Source organism: Lampris incognitus, chromosome 1 (assembly GCF_029633865.1).
Source record: "Lampris incognitus isolate fLamInc1 chromosome 1, fLamInc1.hap2, whole genome shotgun sequence".
Lineage (NCBI taxonomy): Eukaryota > Metazoa > Chordata > Actinopteri > Lampriformes > Lampridae > Lampris > Lampris incognitus.
The window spans coordinates 16282021-16305517 of NC_079211.1; the positions used below are offsets into that span (position 1 = coordinate 16282021).

General features: G+C 44.6%; 1 protein-coding gene across 2 annotated transcripts in view; it reads left to right on the plus strand.

Annotated features, from left to right (window-relative positions):
* The window catches only part of arhgef9a (Cdc42 guanine nucleotide exchange factor (GEF) 9a), a 53408-nt gene that overhangs the window by 14202 nt on the left and 15709 nt on the right, over nt 1-23497 (plus strand). Inside the window, exons 5-7 of one of the 2 annotated variants that reach the window (XM_056277173.1) lie at nt 13258-13437; nt 14125-14214; nt 15481-15681. In XM_056277173.1, coding sequence (XP_056133148.1) covers nt 13258-13437; nt 14125-14214; nt 15481-15681 — 471 coding nt within the window. The remainder of the gene's footprint in view (nt 1-13257; nt 13438-14124; nt 14215-15480; nt 15682-23497) is intronic. The other variant, XM_056277181.1, reaches the window with a different exon arrangement.

Below are 23497 nucleotides of genomic sequence, written 5' to 3' on the forward strand. Positions count from 1 at the left end.
TGCAAGCAGGAAGGTGTGGTAATGAGTAAGGAAAACTCCAAGGAAATGAAATGGATTGATGAAAGAGATGGTAATTTCTTAACTTTTTTTTTAACATTTTTATTTATTTGCATGAGCCAGATAGCATCTGCTTATCTAGACTATACTCTCACTTCCATCTCAGTTCCATTAATTCTGGCTATAGCAATACAAAAACATCATGTCTTCGGTTTCTCTTTAGCCGGCCAGAATTACGTGAGGACACCATATAAACTCTGTGAGGGCTGGGATGAGGAGCAGGGTCTCAGAGCACAATCATTTTATACGGCCGTCTCTGGAGCAGCAGAGAACTCGGACAACCGGTTTCTCATAAAGCAGAGTTAATTTGCTCCGGTCCCACAGCTATACATAAGTTCTAGCAGTCTCATCCCTCCAATGTTTTTCCTTTCCAATGTGTTCTTTACCACCCAGCCCCTCATCCTCCACCCAAGTTTGTCTCCTGTATGGAGGATCTGAAACTCAGGAGACAATGAAACAGCGTGATGAAAGAGTCGGAATAGTTCTCCTGAAGTAGTAAAGTCTATCCTCCCTTCCTCCAGAGAATTCAGATTGTTGTGATATCTGTTGTAGTCTTTAACCCTGTGCTCTCCACCCCGCCTGGCGTGATCCGCCGCTGCTAATCTTAGATTTTCTGTCTCCACTTTCTCCAACTTCTGACCTACTGACTGGCGCTCATGCCACTAGCCAAACTCAGATGAACGAATAAACAGCTGATTTCTGAACAATGGTGACAGTGCTGCCTTCAGGAAATGTCCAGCAGTTTATTTTTAGACGTTTTTGTGGCTGAACGTCCCGGGAGGAAGAAGGAGGCCAGCGTGGTTGTCGTGGGGACGGGAGAGGGACAAAAGAATTGAGGCTGGCTGGAGGGGAAATGGGTGTGGTGGGCTCTCCCTCCCATTAGCCAACCGCTGACTACAAATAAACTCTTTAACTAACACTGAAGTATGTAACATCGTCGGCAAGAGACACCCTCCTGATTAGGATGAGTTCAGTCAGAACAAGGTGAGGCCAAGAAGAGTACCCGGTGACCTCAGAGTAGATCCACAGCTGCACCAAAGGTCGTGAACTGAGACTGAAGGGCTGACTTGAGTTTAGGTAATGCAGTAAAGGGGAAGTAAATGGTCTGTGTGCTTTGATACACATTTGCATTGTTGTGAACAGATGGCATGCAACAATTTTAGCTCATTCATTATATTTCTACATTGTTCTATAGTGAATGCATAAATGAATAATCGGTATAATTTATTGTAGATGCAGAACAATGTAAAGAAAGCTATGCAGAAACTGATTCTGTGCTCCCATTTAATTAATTTGAAAGCGTTTGAGGCAGCCTCTTAGTGCTTTTGTTGAATTAAGCTAACTCGTAAAATGAAGGGGGGGGGCTGAAAAATGATTCTCCATTCTCAGATTCCCCGAATCTTCATTAATGAGGTGAGATGGGTAAACGTACGCCTGATTTTATATTTGGTGTGGTAAAGCCTGATGATCTCTCATGTTACCGTTATTGGAGTATATCAGGGCCTCCTACCAAAGCTGCTGCTTACATTTCCCAAGTGTGTCAGTATTGTATCAATAAAATTAGAAGAGATTGACCTAAGGCACAGATCCTGGATTAACGTTTTACTGTTGTAGTGGGTAGCACGGTGTCCCAGTGGTTAGCACTGTTGCCTCACAGCAAGAAGGTCCTGGGTTCAAACTCCAGGCCGTCACAAGTCCTTTCTGTGTGGAGTTTGCATGTTCTCCCCGTGTCTGTGTGGGTTTCATCTGGGTGCTCCAGTTTCCTCCCACCAACAAAAAGACATGCTTGTTAGGGTTAATACTCCTGTCTGTGCCCCTGACCGAGGCAATGGAAAGAAGAACTGGACTTGGTCCCGGGTGCTGCAGCTGCCCACTGCTCCTATACAATAGGATGGGTTAAATACAGAAGGCAAATTTCATTGTAACCTGTACAATGACAAAAGTAAATAAATAAATAAAGTGGCTTTCTAGTGTACCCAACTTAACTGCAAAGGGCAGGCATTTGCAGTTAAGTTTAACCAGTTTAACCACTATAAAGGTAAAGCATCATAAACATAAACACTAGTTACATTAGATATAGCCTTGCACAGGTTTTCTACCACTTGGCATTGAACAAAGCAGGAGGAGCTTTTCCAATATGCTACCAACCTATTTAACCTCACTACTGCAAACATTTAGTTGCAGCTCTCCCAACCCTTCTTCCAATCATCCCAATATCCACCCACAGGGTATATAACCTTTGCACCTCATTTCTCTCACATTTTACCCACCACCTTCCCATTCTTCCTCCAGGACACATCTATATCACACCTTGCTTCTCCCCAAGGATGTAAAAAAACAAAAACGGACCAGTGGGTGTGTTTCTTTACAGCCCTGAGTTGTGATTTTAGGGATGACCTGTAGAAGATGGTGTAACAGTATGTCATTTCGCTCCACCGCATCACCTGTTCCCATCTCTTACGTACATTGCAGGCTTTAATGTCCGGCTCTCACACAGCGCATGAAATGCCTTGATAAATATCAAAGGAGGTTGAGTCAGTTCATCTGGATACATTTATTGACAGAACCGTTTCATCACTCAACTAAGTGACGTCTTCGGTCCGAAGACGTCACTTAGTTGAGTGATGAAACGTATCTTGTCAGTAAACGTTGTATCCAGATGAACTGACTCAACCTTCTTCGATTTCCTTACCTGGATTATTGAGCATGCATCGAGATGCCTTGATAAATACTTAGTGTACGCAAGTCTGCAAGAAATCTAATGAGGCAGGTTGAAGAATCCTGAACCAAATCCCTCACTATGTACACGTGCCGTGCCAGTTTCACAAATACTCCCATCATGATGATGACGACGATGCTCAAATCTGTACTTGTCATATAACCTGCATCTGTGCTGGTTCCACGTGTAGCTTGCATACTTAACATGGCAATTTGAAGTTCACAATTATTAACCATGACACGGGCATGCCTTAGTTGCCAATGTGGGGGGGGGACCAGCAGATATTTTGACAAGCTCTCTCCCTGCTGTATATGTATGAGTGTATTAGCATTGGTGTCTGTGTAAATTTAGACTTTCAGATGTGACCTTTGTTGTCTAAATGTCAGGGAGATCGGAGAGGAAGCCCACAGAGGCTGGGTGGGCTTATGTAATCTGCTCACCCCGCTTCACACACACACACACACACACACACACACACACACACACACACACAGCTACACAGTGGAGAAAAAAGCTTGTTTGAGAAAGGTTGTCATATCTCACCCATGATGGCTCACACAGCCCTCTGAAAGCCCGCCTTTCAAGAGCCTTGGCTTTTATCAGCATCTATGTGCAGAAAGCGTCCTGGAAATTATTTATGGTTTTAAAAATACTTATATAGCGCATGCATTTGGCTTCATTCTTTTAAATTTATTCTGGGATCTTTTGATCCATCCTGAAGCTGTGCTGTATGAAAACTGCCGGTGCTTTTCGGGGGGTGGAGGGGACGGAGATTTTGCTGCATGAATTCATTCATGACCATCTTGTGCTCCCTCATAATCTGCCAACAATGTGAGGCATGGGCACCAGGGCAAACGCTGCAGGCCAGGACTCGTTTGTGTGTAATACAGTATCCGCCTTAACAATCCCAGTAAACGTGCTGGCCAAAATAAGGATGTGCTTGCCAGTGGCTTGCCAACGGCAAGGACATGCACAGATGGGAGCTTGGACCACTTTGCCTTGTCACTCATGATGATAAACCTTGATAACTCTGTTCATTTTTTATTTTGGAAGGACCTGATTACGGCACATAACACAAATAAAGATAAACTATTCGGTGATTTTTATCCTGTAATTGCTTGACTGCATATCTTTGCAAGGTGCCTTTGGTAACTGCTTTATAGCCATATCTATGCTACACACTGCTGACATCCAGTTGACTCCAAAAGGTAATAGACCTGATCAGGCTTTGGGGTGTTGAAGCCCTTGTATTTGCTGTTTTAATAAAGCATTTTTTTAAATGTTTAACTTATTTGCTTTTATTTGATTGTTTCCAAGATCCACTCACAAAATCTGCTTTGGGATAGCTTTTGATTCGGCGAACCTTCCGTGCAACATATTGAAGGTGGCAAGATTTCCACAGAAGGCTACAAGGACGTATACACAAAGTCCTCCGTATCATGCAAAGGATCCAATGACAACCTCTGATGTCGTGTTTTCCTCAAGAGCTATTTTTATGTTGTTACCACAGCAATAGTACCACACTACTTTTTAAATAATAAGAAAAAGGCTGATTTAAAGAAAAACATACAATATATGGTGTTTTTAATTGTCCGGCTGAGGATAATTTGGCTACAATCTTTTAGCTCCCCTGACCACATTATCCAATACCGGAGGCTGCAGAAATCTACCCTACATCATGTAGCAGCCCATAGACTTAGAGGAGTTGAGGATTCGACTGCATTGACAAGTGGAGAGAAGGGTTGGGTACCGTTCACATTTGAACCGTTACCGGTACCAAGAATTCGGTACCGGTACTCGAGGGTAAATTTTCTTCAGTACTTTACTCTCCCTGTAATAGCAAAAATGTAATTTCAGTTGTAGAAAAAAAAACAAGTAAACAAGCACGAAACCTTCCAGATCCACGGCGCACCCGCCAAGTGTGAAGGCGATGGGATGAACGGTTGTCGAGCAAATCGAAGGACAGACAGACAGACAGACTCCTTCCATTTTAGTTAGATTATTGTTACTCCAAGGAATTTTGAGATGTATATAGTTAATATATCAAAGATTTATGAGTGCGCGTTCATGTCCTAAAGCGTCCCTCTCAGGGTGTCCATGAGGGAGTGACCACAATTTGCAACGCAAGGCCCATGGCGGCAGTTGCGCGGCGCTGTGAGCTATGCATTTTTCTTAATCACAAATATTGCAGCAAGCGTTGTCTGCATCGTTTCGAAAAACGAAACCACACTTGCGAGCGTTTTTCAGCTGGTCATTGATCTGTGTTGGACTTGAACAAGGTGTAGGTTTTAGGGGAGGGGGAACTAGTCTCTCTCTCCCTCTGCCTCTCTCTCACCCAGATGTGCACTTGCAGTAAACCAGGAGGGCTTTTTCAAAAGGCTTGTAGTGAATTCAGGGGGCAGCCGGGAATCTGCCGCAGCCAGGATGCGAACCTGGGTCTCCTGCACCACAGGTGACCACGACTGGTTAACGTAGTTGCCCGTGGTGCGAGAGACCTGGGTTCGCGTCCCAGCTGCGGCAGTTCCCAGCTGCCTCCTGAATTCACTACATTGGTGTCGGAAGTGGGATGGTGAGACCGTGAGGCCATCGGAAGCGTGTGCGCCCAGAAGCGTGAGGGAGCTGGTATGCTGAAATGCATCTATTATGACTGGTGTAGTCGACTAACTAAAGGACCCTTTAGTCAACTGGTTAACGTAGTCCCCCGTGGTGCGAGAGACCCGGGTTCGCTTCCCGGCTGTGGCGGTTCCCAACTGCCCCCTGAATTCGCTACAGGCTCATAAGGAATTTTATCAATATTTATTTTAATTCCCAACCTGCTCTCAAGGTACCGGAATTTGGCACTGATTAATTTAACATGACTTGGTACTCGGTAGTACCAACGTAATTTGGTCAGTACCCTAAGAGTACCAAGTTCAGTACCCAACCCTAGTGGAGAGTGAACTTGATTCTCAAGTAGATAAAGTATGGACATGAATTTACTGGCTGGGCTGTATCCTCCACTTGATATGTAATGTGACAGTGGCTTCATCTTTTTTTTCCCCCATTCAGAAAAACAGGCTTGTCATTCACGTGTCAGTTGCTGAGAGTGGCATTACCGCCATTGGAATGAGGATATTCAAAAATGACGTGATTGTGATCGGTAAATTAGGCGCCTCATTGATAATGATAAAGGAGCTTACTGCAAGAGCCTCGTGAGCAACTTCGAAGTAATTAATAGATTTCCACCTGAAAAGTGTTACCTCATTAAAAACAAGTTAAAGTCCTATTATTTTAGTTAGGACACACAATGACAGCATCTCGGACTTTGCTCCCCACCTCTCCTTCATGTCAGAGTTACCATAGTTACATAATATAAGGAGCTTTTAGGTGTTGTTTTTTTTGTCAGTTGAATTCATCAAACTGAATTGAAATAAAAAAAGACTAAGGTGAAATCATAGCGACCTCCTATAGGCCACATGTGTGAGACTAATGGTCCTTACTCAGGATTTGAATCAGTGTGCCATATCTGCGCTGCAGGAATGTTTAGGGTTTTTGCTTTATTCATGACATTCATGCTTGAGACTGTTTAATTATGTGCCCTTTCTGTCAGAACAGGCCTGCAGCACTTGTCTGCAGAAGTGTGCGCGCGTGTGCGCGCGCGCGTGTGTGCTGGGGGTATTTTTAGTTTAAGCCTTTTGCACCTTGCCCCCTAAGATAGCTGTGTGCCTATCTATAGCAGAGACTATAAAGAGTGTGAAATTGGCTCATTATCAGGAGGATCGTATCGGGCATGCCTGATCGATGCATCGCTGCAGAGAATATGGCTGGAAGGGTTTATTTACATGATGCCGGCGGAAATGACAGGAGGGTGATGCCTCCGAGGGAAGCGCGTTTCCGTTATCCTGGCAGTTCTTCTCCCTCGTCACAGGGCCGCTAATAAATCGCCGCGGCGCGGTGATATTTTTAGACGGGGATGAGAGATGAATGAGGTTATGATTCTGGCCTCCGCGGTCGATCCAGTCAGCGAGGGGGGGCAGGCGGGGCCCCTCCCCCCCCCTGACTCGTGGTGATGGCTGTTGCCGGTAGTCTCGCAGGCTGAGCGCTGATCAGTATTCATGCAGGACCGCCTCTCTTCGGTTTTCCAGCCGATCTCTCTGGTCTGCGCTCACCGGAAGGCAGGCTCGGCGGCAGTCAGCAGCCTGCGCACAGCCTTCCGTTGTTTTGCCTCGAGACTCTTATTGGCCTGAGAGTCGCTTTTAGGGGAAGAGGCGAACACCGGCGGGGTGTTGACTAGCGGTGGGGAGAAAAAGCGGTGCGGACTGATGATGATGATGATGGTGAGGATGATACATCTGTTGGCGTGCCTATTTTTTTTGGTGATAGCCCGCGCGCGCGTGGTGTGAAGAAGCGTAGAAGCCGTGCTTCTTTTTCTTTCCTTTTTTTCCCAACCCCCCTCCGTTTTCTGCCTTAACTGTTAAATGGTGGATTTATGATGGTGGGCCGTGGTTAGGCTGAATCCCGCCCGTCTCCGAAAAGACCACATCTCAGCATCCCCGCAGCACTGCACCACCACCATGGCCTTGGACGTCCAGACGTTCGTGGTGTTTATGGTGATCGCGATTTTGGTGCTTGTGAACGTGTTGTTGATGTTCATCCTCGGTACTCGTTAAATGGATCCGCGGTTCGGGCCCGGTTCGCTGCGCACCGCACTTTCACGGAGGAGATCGGGAGGGAAATCGCACGCGCGTTCGTTGAGAGCAGGGACACCCGGCGCTCCATCATGGCTACACGTTGAAATGAATGACGTTGGTACAACCATATGTATTTCTATCCTCCCCCACCCACCCACTCCCCCCACCTCCTCCTCTCTCACCCCGAAACCTCCGTTTTTATGTCTTGTCCTTTAACCGTTTGTGACAGCTGGTGGTGTCTGGTGGTCGTAGTTGTGCGGATACAGATGTGGTGGTCTTACCTTTTGTGCAGAACCGGGAATTCATCTTTCCCTTTTAAACACCCCCCCTCCTCCTCCTCCTCCCCCCCTTTACGTCGATCTCCTTCTCTCCTCCGTATTGTATTATGTCACTTCTGCGTATGGATTAATTTTATTTTGATTTTTTTTTTCTTTTCAATTTTTGACGTTTTTTTTTTTCAACAATCACTGAATCTCATCGCATTTTAATTCCAGCAATCCTGCTGCGTCAGGATTTTTTCTCTCTCCTTTGTCATAAAAAATGTAAATCACAGCATCCACAAACTAGCATCTTAACGCCAGTGCAGCAGCAGCAGCAGCAGAGCGTTACTGTGTGGTGACTGTAGTAGCCTGTTTTGTTATGAATAGTGGTGCAATGGGGGAGGCTGTGTTCACGTTTTGGGATCAGATACATTCTTTGGATGACCATAATCTGTCTCTTGAACAGTAACCAATAGCAGGCCAGGCTAGGCCTAATAGAGGAGGGCCTCCATCACTTCAGGTTTCCCCCATTTTAGATGCCGCGCCACTCAGCTCCCATTTCATAGTCCACAACATTCAAGAATCTCCCCAGTTTTTTTTTTTTACATTTTCAACATGTCAAGTGTTCGCCTCTTTTAAAAGTGCTCTCACATTGTTATTTCACCTTGACGCTAAATAGCGACCGATCTTTTTTTTATGAGCACATTTCAGAAATAGATAAAAGATTCATCTGAGTGAAAAGGCATGTAAAGTGGAAAGAAAGAAAAAAAAACCTTTTCCCTTTTTTTTCACACGTTACCTAATAAAGGATTGGAGCCAGTGTCATGAATGTTGTATGAATGTCAGAAATAGATAAGCTGAAAGCCTGTCCCAGGGTTGTCTGTGTGGTCCTATTAATAGGACTGTTAGCCTGGCTGGGATTTGAAGAAATGTGCTCTCACACTCAAATCTAAGTGCTTTGTGTGTGTGTGTGAGAGTGTGTGTGTCCAGTGCATGATGTGCATTTTATTTGTGTGTTTGTTTACATGCGTGTTTGCAACCAGCTCAGTGGCAGCTGCTGTGTGTCCAATAAAAAGTAGTGTGGCAACAGTGTTTTCTGAACGGAGATACCTTCATCAAATGTGGCGACATGTGGGCTGTGGTGTGCCGCACATAAGCACTCATAAACAGGGACCCCCAGCATGACCACAAACACATCATCATTATGTTATTGTATTGGCTATATGTATAGCGTTCGTCTGGCTATCAGCATTGACAAGACTTGTGTATATATATATATGTGTGTGTGTGTGTGTGTGTGTGTGTGTGTGTGTGTGTGTGTGTGTGTGTGTGTGTGTGTGTGCACAAGTGATGCTGAGTGTTTGTGTGCTGAGTGGTGTGTGTGTGCGTCCGTGTGTGTGCCAGTGTTATCTGTAGAGTTCCCCTTTGAAGCCGAGTCCTGCACGCGTCCCTGGTGTTCACACATTTGGAATAATCCCTCAGGGCAGGTGCCTCCTAATAGAGTTCTGTTAAATGCTGTGCAGTCAGAAGTGTCAATGTGTGGATGATGTGTGGGAGTGGGATGACGTTTTGTGTTTGCTACTGTGTGTGTGTGTCTATGGGATGTGTGTGTGTACTGTCAACGGTTTTAGGCAGAGCATCTTTGATTGGCTCCTAGACTCAGGGCATAAGTGTATTACATAACAACGTTGGCAGACACAGGGAGGACGGACCGCTAGATTGCTCGGTGCGTCGGAAAGAGAAGCCTCTTTCTGGTGTCACAGCGCCTCGTTACTCGACATCTCAGGCTCAGAGCTGGCGGAGGAACCTTGCCTAGACCTCTTCCGAAGGGATTTATCTATCATGATTGTATGAACCGGGCTTCTCCATGCATACGCTCTCTGAACAGTTACATGCCACAAACATGGTAAGGCTGGCTGAATGCGTTTGTGTGTTTGCTCAAGGATGCTGTGTGCCGCTTTGGTGCAGCTGTGCTGTGCTGTGCTGTGCTGTGCTGTGCTGTGCTGTGCTGTGCTGTGCTGTGGATGGATAGAGGAGGATGTTGGAATGCAGCGGAGCTGCCAGTGCAGTGAATGCTGATGTGTCATGGTGCAAGGGTGATATTAGCTAGAGAACTGACTTCAGTTGCCGACCTATTGCCACATTCTCGTCATTCCTTGTGAGTGAACCCAGAAGCAAAAGGACTGCCATTTATGTCGGTACGGAGAGATGCGTTTCTCTGCATTCATTTGCATTGACCCAAATACAGGTTTTGCGGTTTAGAGAGTTCCACCCTCTGATCTTTGATGTTGTAACTGCAGTGTAACCATGACGATGACACAGGTCATTACTGCCGGTAGAAACGCAGGTAATCATGGCACTCTCCTGTTTGTGTGCATGTGTTAGTTTTTGTGTGTGTGTGTTTTTTGCATATATATGTATGTGTGTTTATGTTGACTCTATGTCCTTTAATCAAGCTAGGTATCGGGCTGTGCCAGGACAGGAATGGGAGAGATTGATTATATAATGCTTATAATTTATTCAGAAATGTTGGAAATGTTGAGGAAGAGGGATGCAATATGTTGGAGAGGGCAGTACCGATCTTAGTAGAGAGATGGAGGGAAGAGGAGAGAAATTCACAAGGAGAGATATAGGTGGTGAAAGGATATCTATCTATCTATCTATCTATCTATCTATCTATCTATCTATCTATCTATCTATCTATCTATCTATCTATCTATCTATCTATCTATCTATCTATCTATCTATCTATCTATCTATCCATCCATCCATCCATCCGAGTTTCCTGTATAGCAGCAGATAGAGGGGGGCTGAGAGGATTGAGCATGGCGTGAATGGGGCTGAAAACGGAGAGGTTTCTGGCAGCGGAGAGGGAGTGGGCAGTAGGAAGATTAGGGACAGCAGGCATGAGAGTGGGGGAGAGCGAAGCAAGGCTCACCCATGTGCCAAGACTCCTCTGTGGTATAGATGATGGTGTAGGTGTAGGTTCCAGAGTCAGGTGAGAATGGCCAGTTAAAACTTCCTTGGTTTTTGTGAGTTTCATGGTAGCCTTGTAGTGTTTACCTATGCATAGAGAAAAGAAAAAAAATTGTAACGACAATAACAATTGTAATCAAAATCCTCTTCCTGGATCAACAATGAGCTGACCCCAGTTTCTGAGCACTATTCATCTGTCCTGTTCCCATGGCAGCATGACACATGTTTTAGCAGTAATCCTCCTCTCTCCCAGTAATAGAGAGGGTTGAGATGTAGAGCTGTTGTTATCCCAGCTTCCCAATCCATTGTGATATGGTACCTGATTGAAACAGCCCACTCAATGACATGTTGTAGCACCCCTTTCATCTAAAAGCTGCATACAAAGTCTTACATTGCCTTCCCTTTTTTGTTTTTCAACATAAAACTGCTCATTTTTAAGGTTTGACTAATTCCTGTGGTTTGTCATGTTAACAATTACCTAATTGTAGAAGTCATGCATGTTAACCATCCATGCTCCTTCTGTATGCACGCACAAAGATGCTTGCACATATCCACATGCATTATCTATTACAAAGGCATATGCAGGCATACACATAAATAAACATCCACGTGCAACCCTTTTTTATATTCTGATACAACCTGAAGTATCCTTGCCTTTTCTGTCGTTTTGTCAATATCAGTGGAGCATCTTCATCTGTCACTATGACAACAGCTGTTCTCTCCCCTCCAGGCATGGATGTCTCTCCTCATATTCACCTCCCTCCCCTGATTGACTTATATCCCCCCAAAGCTGTCTCAGCAACTCACTGGGGAGGTGGGTTTGTCCACAGGTTTAAGGGGCAATGTAGCTGCTGAGTTTGGGAGCTTAGATCCTCATGGGGCTAGGATTAACGGTACACACGCATACATACACATATATACACACACACACACACAAAATGCTATCTCTCCAGAGTAAGCTCACAAACAAACCACGTCAGCATGCAGGTACAATAGCGCTTGTCTACAGTAAGCCCTCTAATGATCAGATGCATTTCAAAATGTGCTCACATCTATGGATGTAGTTGTCATGGCGATGAAGCAAATATCACAGCCACTCGATATGACATCAGAAGCAAAGATAGCATCTGTTGTAAATAAAAAAAATTCCAAAACATTTTGGGGGTTTTGCTCTTTTTTTTCTTTTTTTTTTTTTTTAAGACACAAACAGCCGTGGATACGAACTGTAATACAAGCAAACAGCTAATTCTGAGTGCATCCATATGATGCCCCTCTCTCCAGGCTTTTGCTAGCTTTGTACCTAGAGACTAAGCAGCTCCTGTCAGGCTTGGTTAGCGCTGGCTGCTCAGCCCATAGCCCCAGAGACAGGATGCATGGTTAGCGCTGGACCGGGGAGTGCTGATGAGCACCGATTTGGATAGAAGAACTGGAACAAACAGTTGGTGCTCTGCCACAAATTGTACATACGGTTCAAGGGTCAAAAGCATGTGTAAGTGTGTGTTTGTCTGTGGGTGTGTTTGCATAGATCTACGTGTGTGTGGGTGTGTGAGGCAGTGTCAAGGTGACAGAGCTATTCCTCAATGTGATGGATGGCTTTGTCGGGTGGTAGATGGATGGCATGGGGTCTGGCTCCCTCTCAGGAACAGTCTTCACTGTCTCTGGTCCTTTAATGAGAATAACCTTTACCCCCCCCCCCCCAAAGCCCCTCTGAAGCATAATGATCACCTGACTGACGGCATGTTTTCTTGCACACAGATACACATTCATTCTCTCACGTGCCCTGGATGAGACAGCCGCACACGTACATACGGCAATTTCGTTAACATTTTTGTAAACATCCAGTTTCGGTGTTGCATAATGCCCTAATTATTTATTCATGATGGTAAAATCAATTGAAAAGATTTGATGAGTCATGCCCCCATGTTTTGTCAAAGACTATGCTGCAGCTAAAATAACAAGCCATGGTGACAGCATGGGAGAAGGGAGGGCATTATCCCCTCATGTTTGATGGCTCCTCAACATCTATATTGCATTAGCACATATAATTATTCTAATGTCATAATTGGCCAATTACTGTCCCTGCACTCAGACCGCGCTGTGCTTTCAACCAGCTTGTTGAACCAGCTTCTGCTGTTGGATTTGCCTCTTCTGTGCTCCTATGTTGTGTTGTGTTATGTTGTGCTATGTTGTGTTGTGATGTTATGTAGAGTGATATGCTAGCTATTGTGATATGTTGTTCTATTAGCTTCCCTAAGCTGCTAATAGGCCCCTGCTCTGATAGTGTGTATTTTGCATTCATTAATAATCGGAGTGGGTTTTAGAGCAAAGATTTGTGGAAAAATGAGGCGAAGTGGGCGAGGGCCACATAACAATATCCCCAAATGTTCACATGCAGATATGTAGTCACATTACAGCTACGTAGTCATAACTGTGGCAGCAGGGTTAGCATGCGCAATACCTGTGATGCTATTTTGAGTGGCGTTTCAATGACAGTGGTGCGATACAGCATGTGAATGTGATATAAAATACTATCTACATCTCTCTCTCTCTCTTCCTGTCCTTGCACATTCCGTAGTTAATAAGCGGAGGTTCGATTGTCAGCGCTGAGGCGGTATGGGACCATGTAACCATGGCAGACCGGGAGTTGGCGTTTAAGGCCGGTGATGTCATCAAGGTGCTGGACGCCTCCAACAAGGACTGGTGGTGGGGCCAGATTGATGAGGAGGAGGGATGGTTTCCTGCCAGCTTCGTACGGGTGAGTTAGCCACGGCCACGACTAGGCGCCGACAACAGACACAACACACACCCACGTGCACCCACAGCAGTACAGAGACGAATGTGAGCAGACAAGCTGATAAATACATGGACACAAAGGAGCATATGGGCAAGTGTTCTCTCTGTCTCTCGCTTTCACACGCATGCTCAAACACAACACGCATACACACACAAAGTACTCTGTCTCTGCACACGCACGCACACACACATGCTCAGTGAGTTGAAAACCCCTTACTTTAATAATGCATAGCACTAGAGAGATCAGACAACAGCGAGCTAAGTGCTCCTCTATGGTGCCCTAAAAGGACAAAACAAAGATTTTGGTGAGCCCTTTTTTAGTTAGTTTGGCAGTGCATTCAGCTCCTACCCTCCAAAGGCACTCACATACACAGAACAAGCCCTTCTTGTAGGCCATGCTGACGTAATTCTGCTCCTATGTGAGCTCACACGAGATCATCAATGTGTTAAGACAGCGGAGACTTTTTCAGAGGGAAGTAGTTGGCACCTCATTTTAGGTGGAGGCTTCCCCCATTACCCAGACCCCCCCCCCCATGGCCACCCCCACATGTCCACCCCTCTGTGTCCACTCCTGAAGGGGCAGGGCAGACAGGCTGACCGACATGTCAACCAAAAAAGTGTCTTTCTGTTCTGTCGTTCTCTCCCCAAGGTGGAACCCCACCCTCCTCAGCCCCAAACAAAACAGGTTTTCTATATCAACCCCATAGCAACTCCACGGTTCCAAAACACCACGTCAAAGGTGCGTTTCCTAGTGTCATCTACCCATCCACCCGCCCTCCCGCTCCAGTCTGTCCACGCAACGTTCCCCCGGCATTAGCAGACATTAACGTTCCCATCCCCCTCGCACATCATTCTCTATGGGGCTGATAGAGAGGCAGAGCGGATGAGTCAAAAGTAAAGATCATCGGAAAGGTTTATGATCAATTTAAAAATACCAAAAAAATACAGAATTCTTTATTTGGTAAGGAGAATGATTACTGCTATGCACATTTTTTGTTATTTCTATTTCACACTTTTTTTTTGCAAGAATTTCTCTATTGCATTTACTATTGACTCTGACTATATTGTAGTCTTAAAGCTGTGCTACTAGTCTACGTCTGCAGTCAGTGCTCTCCCACCCGTCACTCTGCTTGTCTGTGGGGCTGCATCTCATCTTGTGTTTGGCATTCTACTCGTTGGTTCTTTGATGTTCTCTCGGCAAACTGTGTCATCAGGTGTTGGTTGCTGGGCATCAGAAACCAAGCTCACTTGACTCTTTCTTAGAGAGTTGGAGTAATGTGTTTCTGGGCCTGTCTGTGTGTGCGTGTGTGTTTTTTTATCTGTGTGAGAAAGCATGTGATTGGGTGTAAATACATGCACACATGTAAGCGGGGGAGCTCCCTTGACACAGAAATTGGGCACTGAATGTGCTCTGGGCAGGAGTCCCAGGCAGCGGCTTTTGAATACACCGGGGTGTTTGGCGATATGTCCCTCACCTTTCTCCCATGTTGGATCAACAGTCTTACTGCCCGGGCTACCAGCAACCCTGATCAAACAGGGCTCTGTGTGTGTGTGTGTGTGTGTGTGTGTGTGTGTGTGTGTGTGTGTGTGTGTGTGTGTGTGTGTGTGTGTGTGTACATGTGTGTGTACATGTGTGTGTACATGTGTGCTGTGTGCAATCATCCTACAAGTAACTGTTACTGAACAGAGGAGGAATTTGTAGGTGATGGTTAGCCAAAGATTTTGTGCCAATAGATAGCTGAAAGACTAGATGGTAGATGTTCGGGGTGTATGAAATATTCAGTCATTACAATGAGTTTTTTGATGTGAATACCTATGATAATATTTCTCACTTCTCATGTTTGTGTGTGTGTGTGTGTTTGTGTGTGTGCGCGCGTGCATGTTTGCACTGTATGCGTCCTGCGTACCCTTGATCTCTGTGTGTGTGCACGTTTTACACGTATGGGCGTATATGTGTGTGTGTTTGTGCACACGTGTGTGTATGTATGGATGTTGCTGCCCTCAGCTTTGGGTGAACCAGGAGGATGGAGGGGTGGAGCCAGCTGAGGGGACCAGTGAGGTGCAGAATGGCCACCTGGACCCAACCAATGACTGCCTGTGCCTGGGCTCGCCCCTCCAGAACCGCGACCAGATGAGAGCCAACGTCATTAATGAGATCATGAGCACAGAGAGACACTACATCAAGCACCTCAAGGATATCTGTGAGGTACTAAATGCATACACACACACGCACTGGCACATGTACATAGTCTGCTGGGGTTCTGTGGCATGGTTTAAAGCATACCACACAGACACTGGGAAGGGTAAGTGGCAAGAACGTGAGGCATGCAAGAGAGGGATCTAGAAGAACATGATGCAAGGCTCGGCCCTCCAGAAACACAGAAATAACTGATCACACATTCACTGCAGCAGGATTTCCTCTAGAGCTGGGCAATATAGTATATTGATATCATGATATGAGACTGAACGTAGTTTGATATTTTGGTTATCGTAATATCGTGATATAACTTAAATGTTGTCATTTCCTGGTCTGAGGGGCTGCATTACAGTAAAGTAATACAAAACTTCTGAATTCGTTGAACAGTTTAAGCTGAATGAAATGAAGAATGAATTTCTCCACCTGCTTGGTCATCACATCCACATTACTTCTGATCATTTCTCAAAAATTTTCTTGCATATAGGAAGCACCAATAGTCACTCCCAAAATACCACCACATTATCGATAATAGGGTATTAGGTCATAAGTATCGGGATATCTGGGGTCTATTCTGTTGCCTACCAGCATGGGGATCGCTGGTTTGAATCCCCGTGTTACCTCCGGCTTGGTCAGGCGTCCCTACAGACATAATTCGCCGTGTCTGCGGGTGGGAAGCCCGATGAATCAGAATCAGAATAAAAATACTTTATTTATCCCTGAGGGGAAATTGAGTTCTATTACAGACACTCACGCTCTAATAAGTAAAAGCGAACAAGATACAAGATAAGAAAATAGAAACAGAAACAAACAGAAATAAAAGATAAATATGTGGGTATGTGTCCTGGTCACTGCACTTGTGCCTCCTCTGGTCGGTCGGGGGACCTGTTCGGGTGGAGAGGGGGAACTGGGGGGAATAGCGTGATCCTCTCACGCGCTACGTCCCCCCTGATGAAACTCCTCACTGTCAGGTGAAAAGAAGCAGCTGGGGACTCCACGTGTATCGGAGGAGGCATGTGGTAGTCTGCAGCCCTCCCCGGATCGGCAGAGGGGGTGGAGCAGTGACCGGGACGGCTTGGAAGAGTGAGGCAATTGGCCGGAGAGAAAAGTGGGGGGGGTCCCAAAAATAAATAAATAAATGTCGGGATATCTGATTTTGTCAGTATCACCAAGCCCTGTTTTTGGTAAGATGTGCAGAAACAGTTTTGTGGCTGCTCATAGGAGAGACACCAAGCCATTCTTCATTAACGTTGTCACTGTGTCATTCGTTATACAGAAGTGACAGGCCAGTTGTCTCATTGTGACAAACGTTGCCTATCTGGAATTCAGATTTAAATGACAGTTGAGGAAAAACAACCATTGAGCTTGTAGTTTAACAGAATATATTGCCATATATAAACCTCCGTTTCAGCTCGAAAATATAACTGTTGTGTCACCATGAAGAATACGGAGGGGCGGCAAAAATAAAAGCTGAATATTTGTCAGATTTACGGTGACGAGTGGTAAGAAAAATGTTTCCAGCCAGTGATGCTTTTACGCACTGAAACTGGAGAATCAGGCACAAAGCGAGAGTCGGAGATGGTAGTGCGGTGAAATATGTACTATTTCTGAAATAAAGAGCTATTATAGAAGCAAATAACTGGAAAAAGAAAATGATATTACATATTTATCATAATAATGAATATCATATTACATCATTTTCTTTTATATGTTAAGAGGTCGGTTACAAAAAAATTTCACAATCTCTTTACAAACAAACACTTAACAATATCAGTGCTCTGTAAATTTTCTCATGAAGTTACCCTCTATCATAAAAGTGTATTCAGTAATACACACCTGATGTTAAATTCCTTGTGCTGACAACCGAGGGGCAACGTACAAACAGAAGCCCTGTTTAACCAATCTCACTCACTTGTTCCTAAATTTAAGGAGAGGACATCAGGCAATTCCATCATAAATCTTTATAAACGTGATTCCAGTTAGCTTAGTTGGCTACCAACCTTGACAACTACTACAAATGCAGGCATGAGTATTTCACCGGGGTTGTCAAGAGGGCACCGACCTTTACTGATGTTTCATCGGATAAAGGTCCACGACGCCTCCAGAAGGTTCAACAGTGAGTTCTGGCATCCCAGAACATCCTCCATCTACTGCCATGCAAGTTAATTACAAACCGCCACCAGCCCCGTACAGGCCTGTCCGTTGACTAACACCACTAGCGATGTAAATGCATTGTTCTGCATTATTAATGAATCGGATCCATTTTAAAACCTATATAGTCTATCCGATAATTATTTTGGGATGAACCAGACGTGCAAGAGGCTGAATTAATTACCCGGAAATAAAGCCTGCTTGGTCGAGTCAGTATTTTATTTTTGATTTCATGTATCTAATCAGTGGCACTTAGATTTTGTTTTAAATAAATCATTTATTTGACCATGGCAACGTGATTTGTACCTCCTGCCATTGCATTGTTAGTCTACGGTAGGAGCTCCCTTTCGAAACGGTTTTGGGAATTCAGCCAATCCAAACTTCGGAGAGTTTGTTAGGAAGAATTCACAACACAGACTGCTCCGTCATCAACTAATCACCGTAGGCATAGTAAATGAGCATGTCCATGAAACGCTACATCATCCGTGGCAACAAGGTCAACCCCGCCCTTTCCTCTTACCTTAAGATTTCACTCGGTTCCTTAGTAAAAGTCGGTCTCAGCAGCTGCTAGAATTGGTTTTAAGAAGGAACCTTCAGCTAGGAACCTTTGGTGCCATTTAGGATTACTCTTAGTGCTAAAATGAAATACTTAATGAAAATGGCCCCTGATTTATCCACATCTTCAGCCACTGACTAGCCCTGTCAGTTGTGTCAAACTCTTAAGGTTGATCTCCAACAACAACTTCAAACACCAAAATCTAAAATAAGTGACACAGTTGATTTGGCTACAAAGCCTCTGACTGGCCTAACATCCATCCATTTTCCAAGCCGCTTATCCTGATTAGGGTCGCGGGATGCTGGAGCCTATCCCAGCAGTCGTAGGGCGGAAGGTGGGGAAATACCCTGGGCAGGTTGCCAGTACATCCCTAACATGGTCTAACATGAGCCTGCCAACCACAATCACTTTAAATATACTTTAAACTCTTCCTCTCAAAGTTTTCCTCGATTCCATCCTCAAGCAGAATGGTAATTCGTCAAAAGGCAAGGCAAGTTTATTTGTATAGCACCTTAATCATCGCAGAGGTCATTCAATGTGCTTTACAGGCAAAAGATAAGAAAAACGCATTATAAAAGCATAAAATAAGATAATTTAAAGTACAGATGAATTTTATAAAAGTACAGACAAGTTCAAAAACTGAGTTAGTAAAGTAACAAGTGCCATAAAAACTGAGTAATTAAAAGTAACAAGAATTGGAGCAGAACATGTAAAAATAGCAGAATATACAAAACACATTCACACATTCACTGCTTTTAAATGTGTCCAGTGTGGGGGTCTCTCTCAAATCCTCAGGCAGGGCGTTCCGTCTACTTGGGGTGTAAATACAAAATGCAGCGTCTCCTGCTCTAGACCTAGCATGAGGGATAGTTAAAAGACCACTGCCATCGGACCCATTGGAAATACACTGTTCGCTCCCCCCCCCCCCCCCCCCCGAGTGCAGAATCACATCAGGCCTCAAGGTAGAGGACACAATTATCAGTAGGACCTGTAGCTGCATGCTAACATCAACTAGCGATGTCCAGTTCCTCGCCCTGTACCGTTTACTGAGATTAAGATTATTTGCCTATTCTGTGACATTTACTAATAGCGGCCAAGTTAACTTTAATACACTTGGTTTTCATTACACCTTGCCAGACAATTTGGATCTTTATAATGATGCCAAGTGTAGCAACCCTGTGCTAAACTAAACATACAGCCTGACAATTTTTTTTAATGATCTTTGCACTGATAAGAACTGCACTTTCAAATTTCATTGTACTTGTAACAATGACAAAAAAAGTTCTATTCTATTCTGTTCTACAAAATGTGCCTTAATGTAGCCATACCTGCGTACAAACAACAACTCATATCAGTGAAATTTGTTTTGACTTAAAGCTCCATGTGATTACTTTTTAATGGTAAAATATTAACTTTTAATTGTTATTAATGCAGCCCTGTGATGGCCTGGCGGCCTGTCCAGGGTGTCTCCCCACCTGCCGCCCAATGACTGCTGGGAAAGGCTCCAGCATCCCCGCGACCCTGAGAGTAGGATAAGCGGGTCAGATAATGGATGGATGGACGTTATTAATTCAAAAACACATTTAGCTTAATTGGAGACTCATCGCTGTTGTCTATTCTAATCGCTGGTGTACTGGTGAGTACCCTGGTGGGAAATGTCAGTGTCACATGGGAAGTGATGCGTTTACGTAACATCCTGTTACCCACAATAGACGCCAGAGGCCTGGTGGACGCTTATGCTAATTTGCGGCCATGGATGAGAGGAAGTCGATCCAGTGTTTCAGCGGCAGTAACAATAAAAAGAAAAACAGAACATGTTCCTCTTTTGTTGCAAGCAAGAATGGAATATGATAAGCAGACGTCGAACACATGAGTAGCTCTTGGACACACATTTGTGAGGTGGCACAATTTAAAGAATAAGCTAGCTATACCAACCCTAATCCAGCCACACTAATCATGCATTTATAGTTGTGTTAGCAAGATCTACCAGCTCAACTTCCAATAGATTCAAGATTACTTTCTTTGTCCCGAGGGAAATTTGTCTTGGACATAAAGGCTGCCGCATAAAAATACATACATTATTGTGTATTAACAGACATAAAGTTGCATAGCAAAGACAAGTGCAGACATAAAGTGCATTTGATTGCGTGCAGCAGCGCCCCTCATTTCACACCCTCCTTATGTCCTGAGTTTAGGAGATTCTCCGATAGAGGGATGAAAGTGTTTTTATACTTGTTTAGATATCTTTTCCTGTATTCCTTTAATTGGAACCAGGGAAGGATGCTCCCTCAGCCCCATCACTTTCATTGCTGTGTGGACCAGTCTGTTTATTTGTGATTTTAACTTAACTGATGTGTTACCAAACCAAGCTGAAATTCCATAACGTAATATACTCTCTATCACAGCATGATAAAATAGCATCATTACCCGCTGTCCAACCCCAAACACCCTGTCATTACGCTCTGTCATTTTGATACCAGTCTGGTGTTAATGTTGTTTATAAAGAACGCAAATTATTAAAAAAAAAAATCTCGAAAAAATGTATTACCATTCTGCTCATTTGTGTTGCTCATTTGTCTCAATAATGTGAAAGGATCGCTTGTTCTGCCAATCAGCTGAAGATAAACACCACAGTCTACACTTTTCCTTAACTGGAGACAGGCTTCGCCTGCTTTCAGCTCATTGTTGACAAAATCCGGACCATATGATGGCGTCCCCATCCCCCGCTATAAATCCATGCTTGCAATTCAGAAGTTGGAAATGCATTCCAGGGTGAAGCCCACAGAGAGGCGAGGAAGCAAGCACGATAACATAGAAATATGTAGGACATTAGCAAGTTCTTAAGCTAAGACGTGAGCAAACAACTGTGTACTTACACATCCAGAAGGAACACGGCAACATTGGAGTCATCTTTGAATCCTCTGAAAACATTAATCAGTTGAAAAAATAGATCACAAGTACATTTGTTAAATGTAGACACAGGAAGTGAGGGGTGAAGAGCGGCTCAGTTGTGAGTGTGTGTTTTAGGATCTCTGTTGCACTACCATCTGCCAGCTAGCTGTCAGAAAAATCACTTAATACAGGTTTACCGCTCTCAATTGTGTTATTGATGTGGGTTTCGGGTTTTTTTAAATGTTGGATATTTAGACTTGAGGCAAAAGTCGTAACGTTTCTATTCTGAACTATTGCGCTTGATAATCAGTGTTTGGATTCAGCTGAAGTTGAAAAGAAGAATTTGCTTGAGCATGTGCATTTGCGCTTTACTGATTGACGTCTATAAAAGGATTTCTGGGTATTGCACTGGCATTATCACACACAGCAGGACTTCTCAAAGTCCGGACCTCAGTCCGCATCCAGACCGAACAGCAAGTCATTCCGGACCCAGCCCATACCTCGTGTTATGAATACAATACGTTATGAAATGTTTTGCTGCTGAGTTCACGCATTTACGTTATATGCGAGAATTTGCTTTGAGGATGGTGCGGAGCTTTTATTGGACTTATAATAACGTAACGAGTGTAGTTGTAGTCAACTCGAGTAATGTGTGTGTGTGTGTGCGTGTGTGTGGAGGGGCTGAGCATTCCCCTCGTTGAAACACAGAGCAGAGGAGAGGGGAGAAACCAGCACGACCATAACTGACAGTAAAGAGTAGCCTATTGGTATGTGAGTTTTTGTTAGGGTTAGAGACAATCAGAAGCAGAGTAGAGCAGGTCTTCAAAATGAACATTTGGATCAGTGTAGCGAATTCGGGGGGCAGCCCGGGAACCGCTGCAACGTGAACCCGCAACTCCCACACCACGGGTGACTACGACTAAAGTCAGCGGACTAAAGTGTCAGACCCGTTAGCAAAGGGCTAGCGAGTCTATTCATCCGTGATCGTTACACTACCCCCCTTCTTCGGGAAGCGAGTCCCTATGCTTCAGCATATCAGCTCCTTTCACGCCTCTGGGCGCATGCGCTTCCGATGGCCTCACGGTCTCACCATCCCACTTCTGACACCAATGTAGTGAATTTGGGGGGCAGCCGGGACGTGAACCTGGATCTCCTGCACCACGGGCGACTACATTAACCAGTAGACTAAAGGGTCCGACCCATTAGCCACGGGCTAGCGAGTCTATTCATCCGTGATCGTTACAGTATTTTGACTATCTTGACTGTCTTGAACTTGAATGTATGTTGCTTAAAGGTTGTGTGATTTGCTTAAATGTTATTTTGTTATTACAATAAAAACCAGATAAGGACGTTTGAGTAATAAGTTTGAGAACCCCTGATATACAGGGACGTCAAGAGCATTAGTATGCATTCTGTAATGGACATGTTGGAGACTGAGCTCAATTATGATTACACTAACTCATTAATTGATGATCTGGTCTCTCTGTATAATGTGCTCCTCTCAGATATGTTGAATCATCTTGCCCCACTCAAATCACGCGGCATGTCCTTCTACCATTCTGCTCCATGGTTTACACCAGAGCTGCGCAAAATGAAGGCCACTGGTCAACAATTAGAGCATCTCAGCAGCAAAACTGCCTTAACTGTCCATGCATTAGCCTACAAAGACAGTGTCGGAACCTATAAGGAAGCTCTGAACAAGGCCAAGACAACCTACTACTCTACTATCATTGCAAAAGGACAAGGTAACCCCAGAGCCCTTTTTCTCACATCAATAAGCTACTTCAGCCAGCTAAACAATTATCTCTGATTGCCTCTACTAAACTGTGCTGCGATTTTATGGGATTTTTCCACAGCAAAATTATTTCCATCTACCAGCAGCTACATCATATGTCCACTCAACTTAATGTTATAACCCCCCCCCCCTTCCCTGTTCCCCTGTCGATGAGCAGTTTGTAACTGAACTTGTCCTTCTTGACCCCATGCCCACTCCTCTGATTAAATCATGTCTGCCTGTCCTCTGCCCCCTGCTGATACAAAGCAATAATGCATCTCTTCTGTCTGGCTCTGTTCCCTCCAGTTTAAAAATGGCTGCTATTACTCCAGTTTGGGAAAAAAAACTGGAACTGACCTGGAGGACTATAAGAACTACAGACCGATCTCCAATCTCCCATTTCTCGCCAGACTCCTTGAGTGAACCATAGCCAGTCAGTTCCTGGATCATATGTC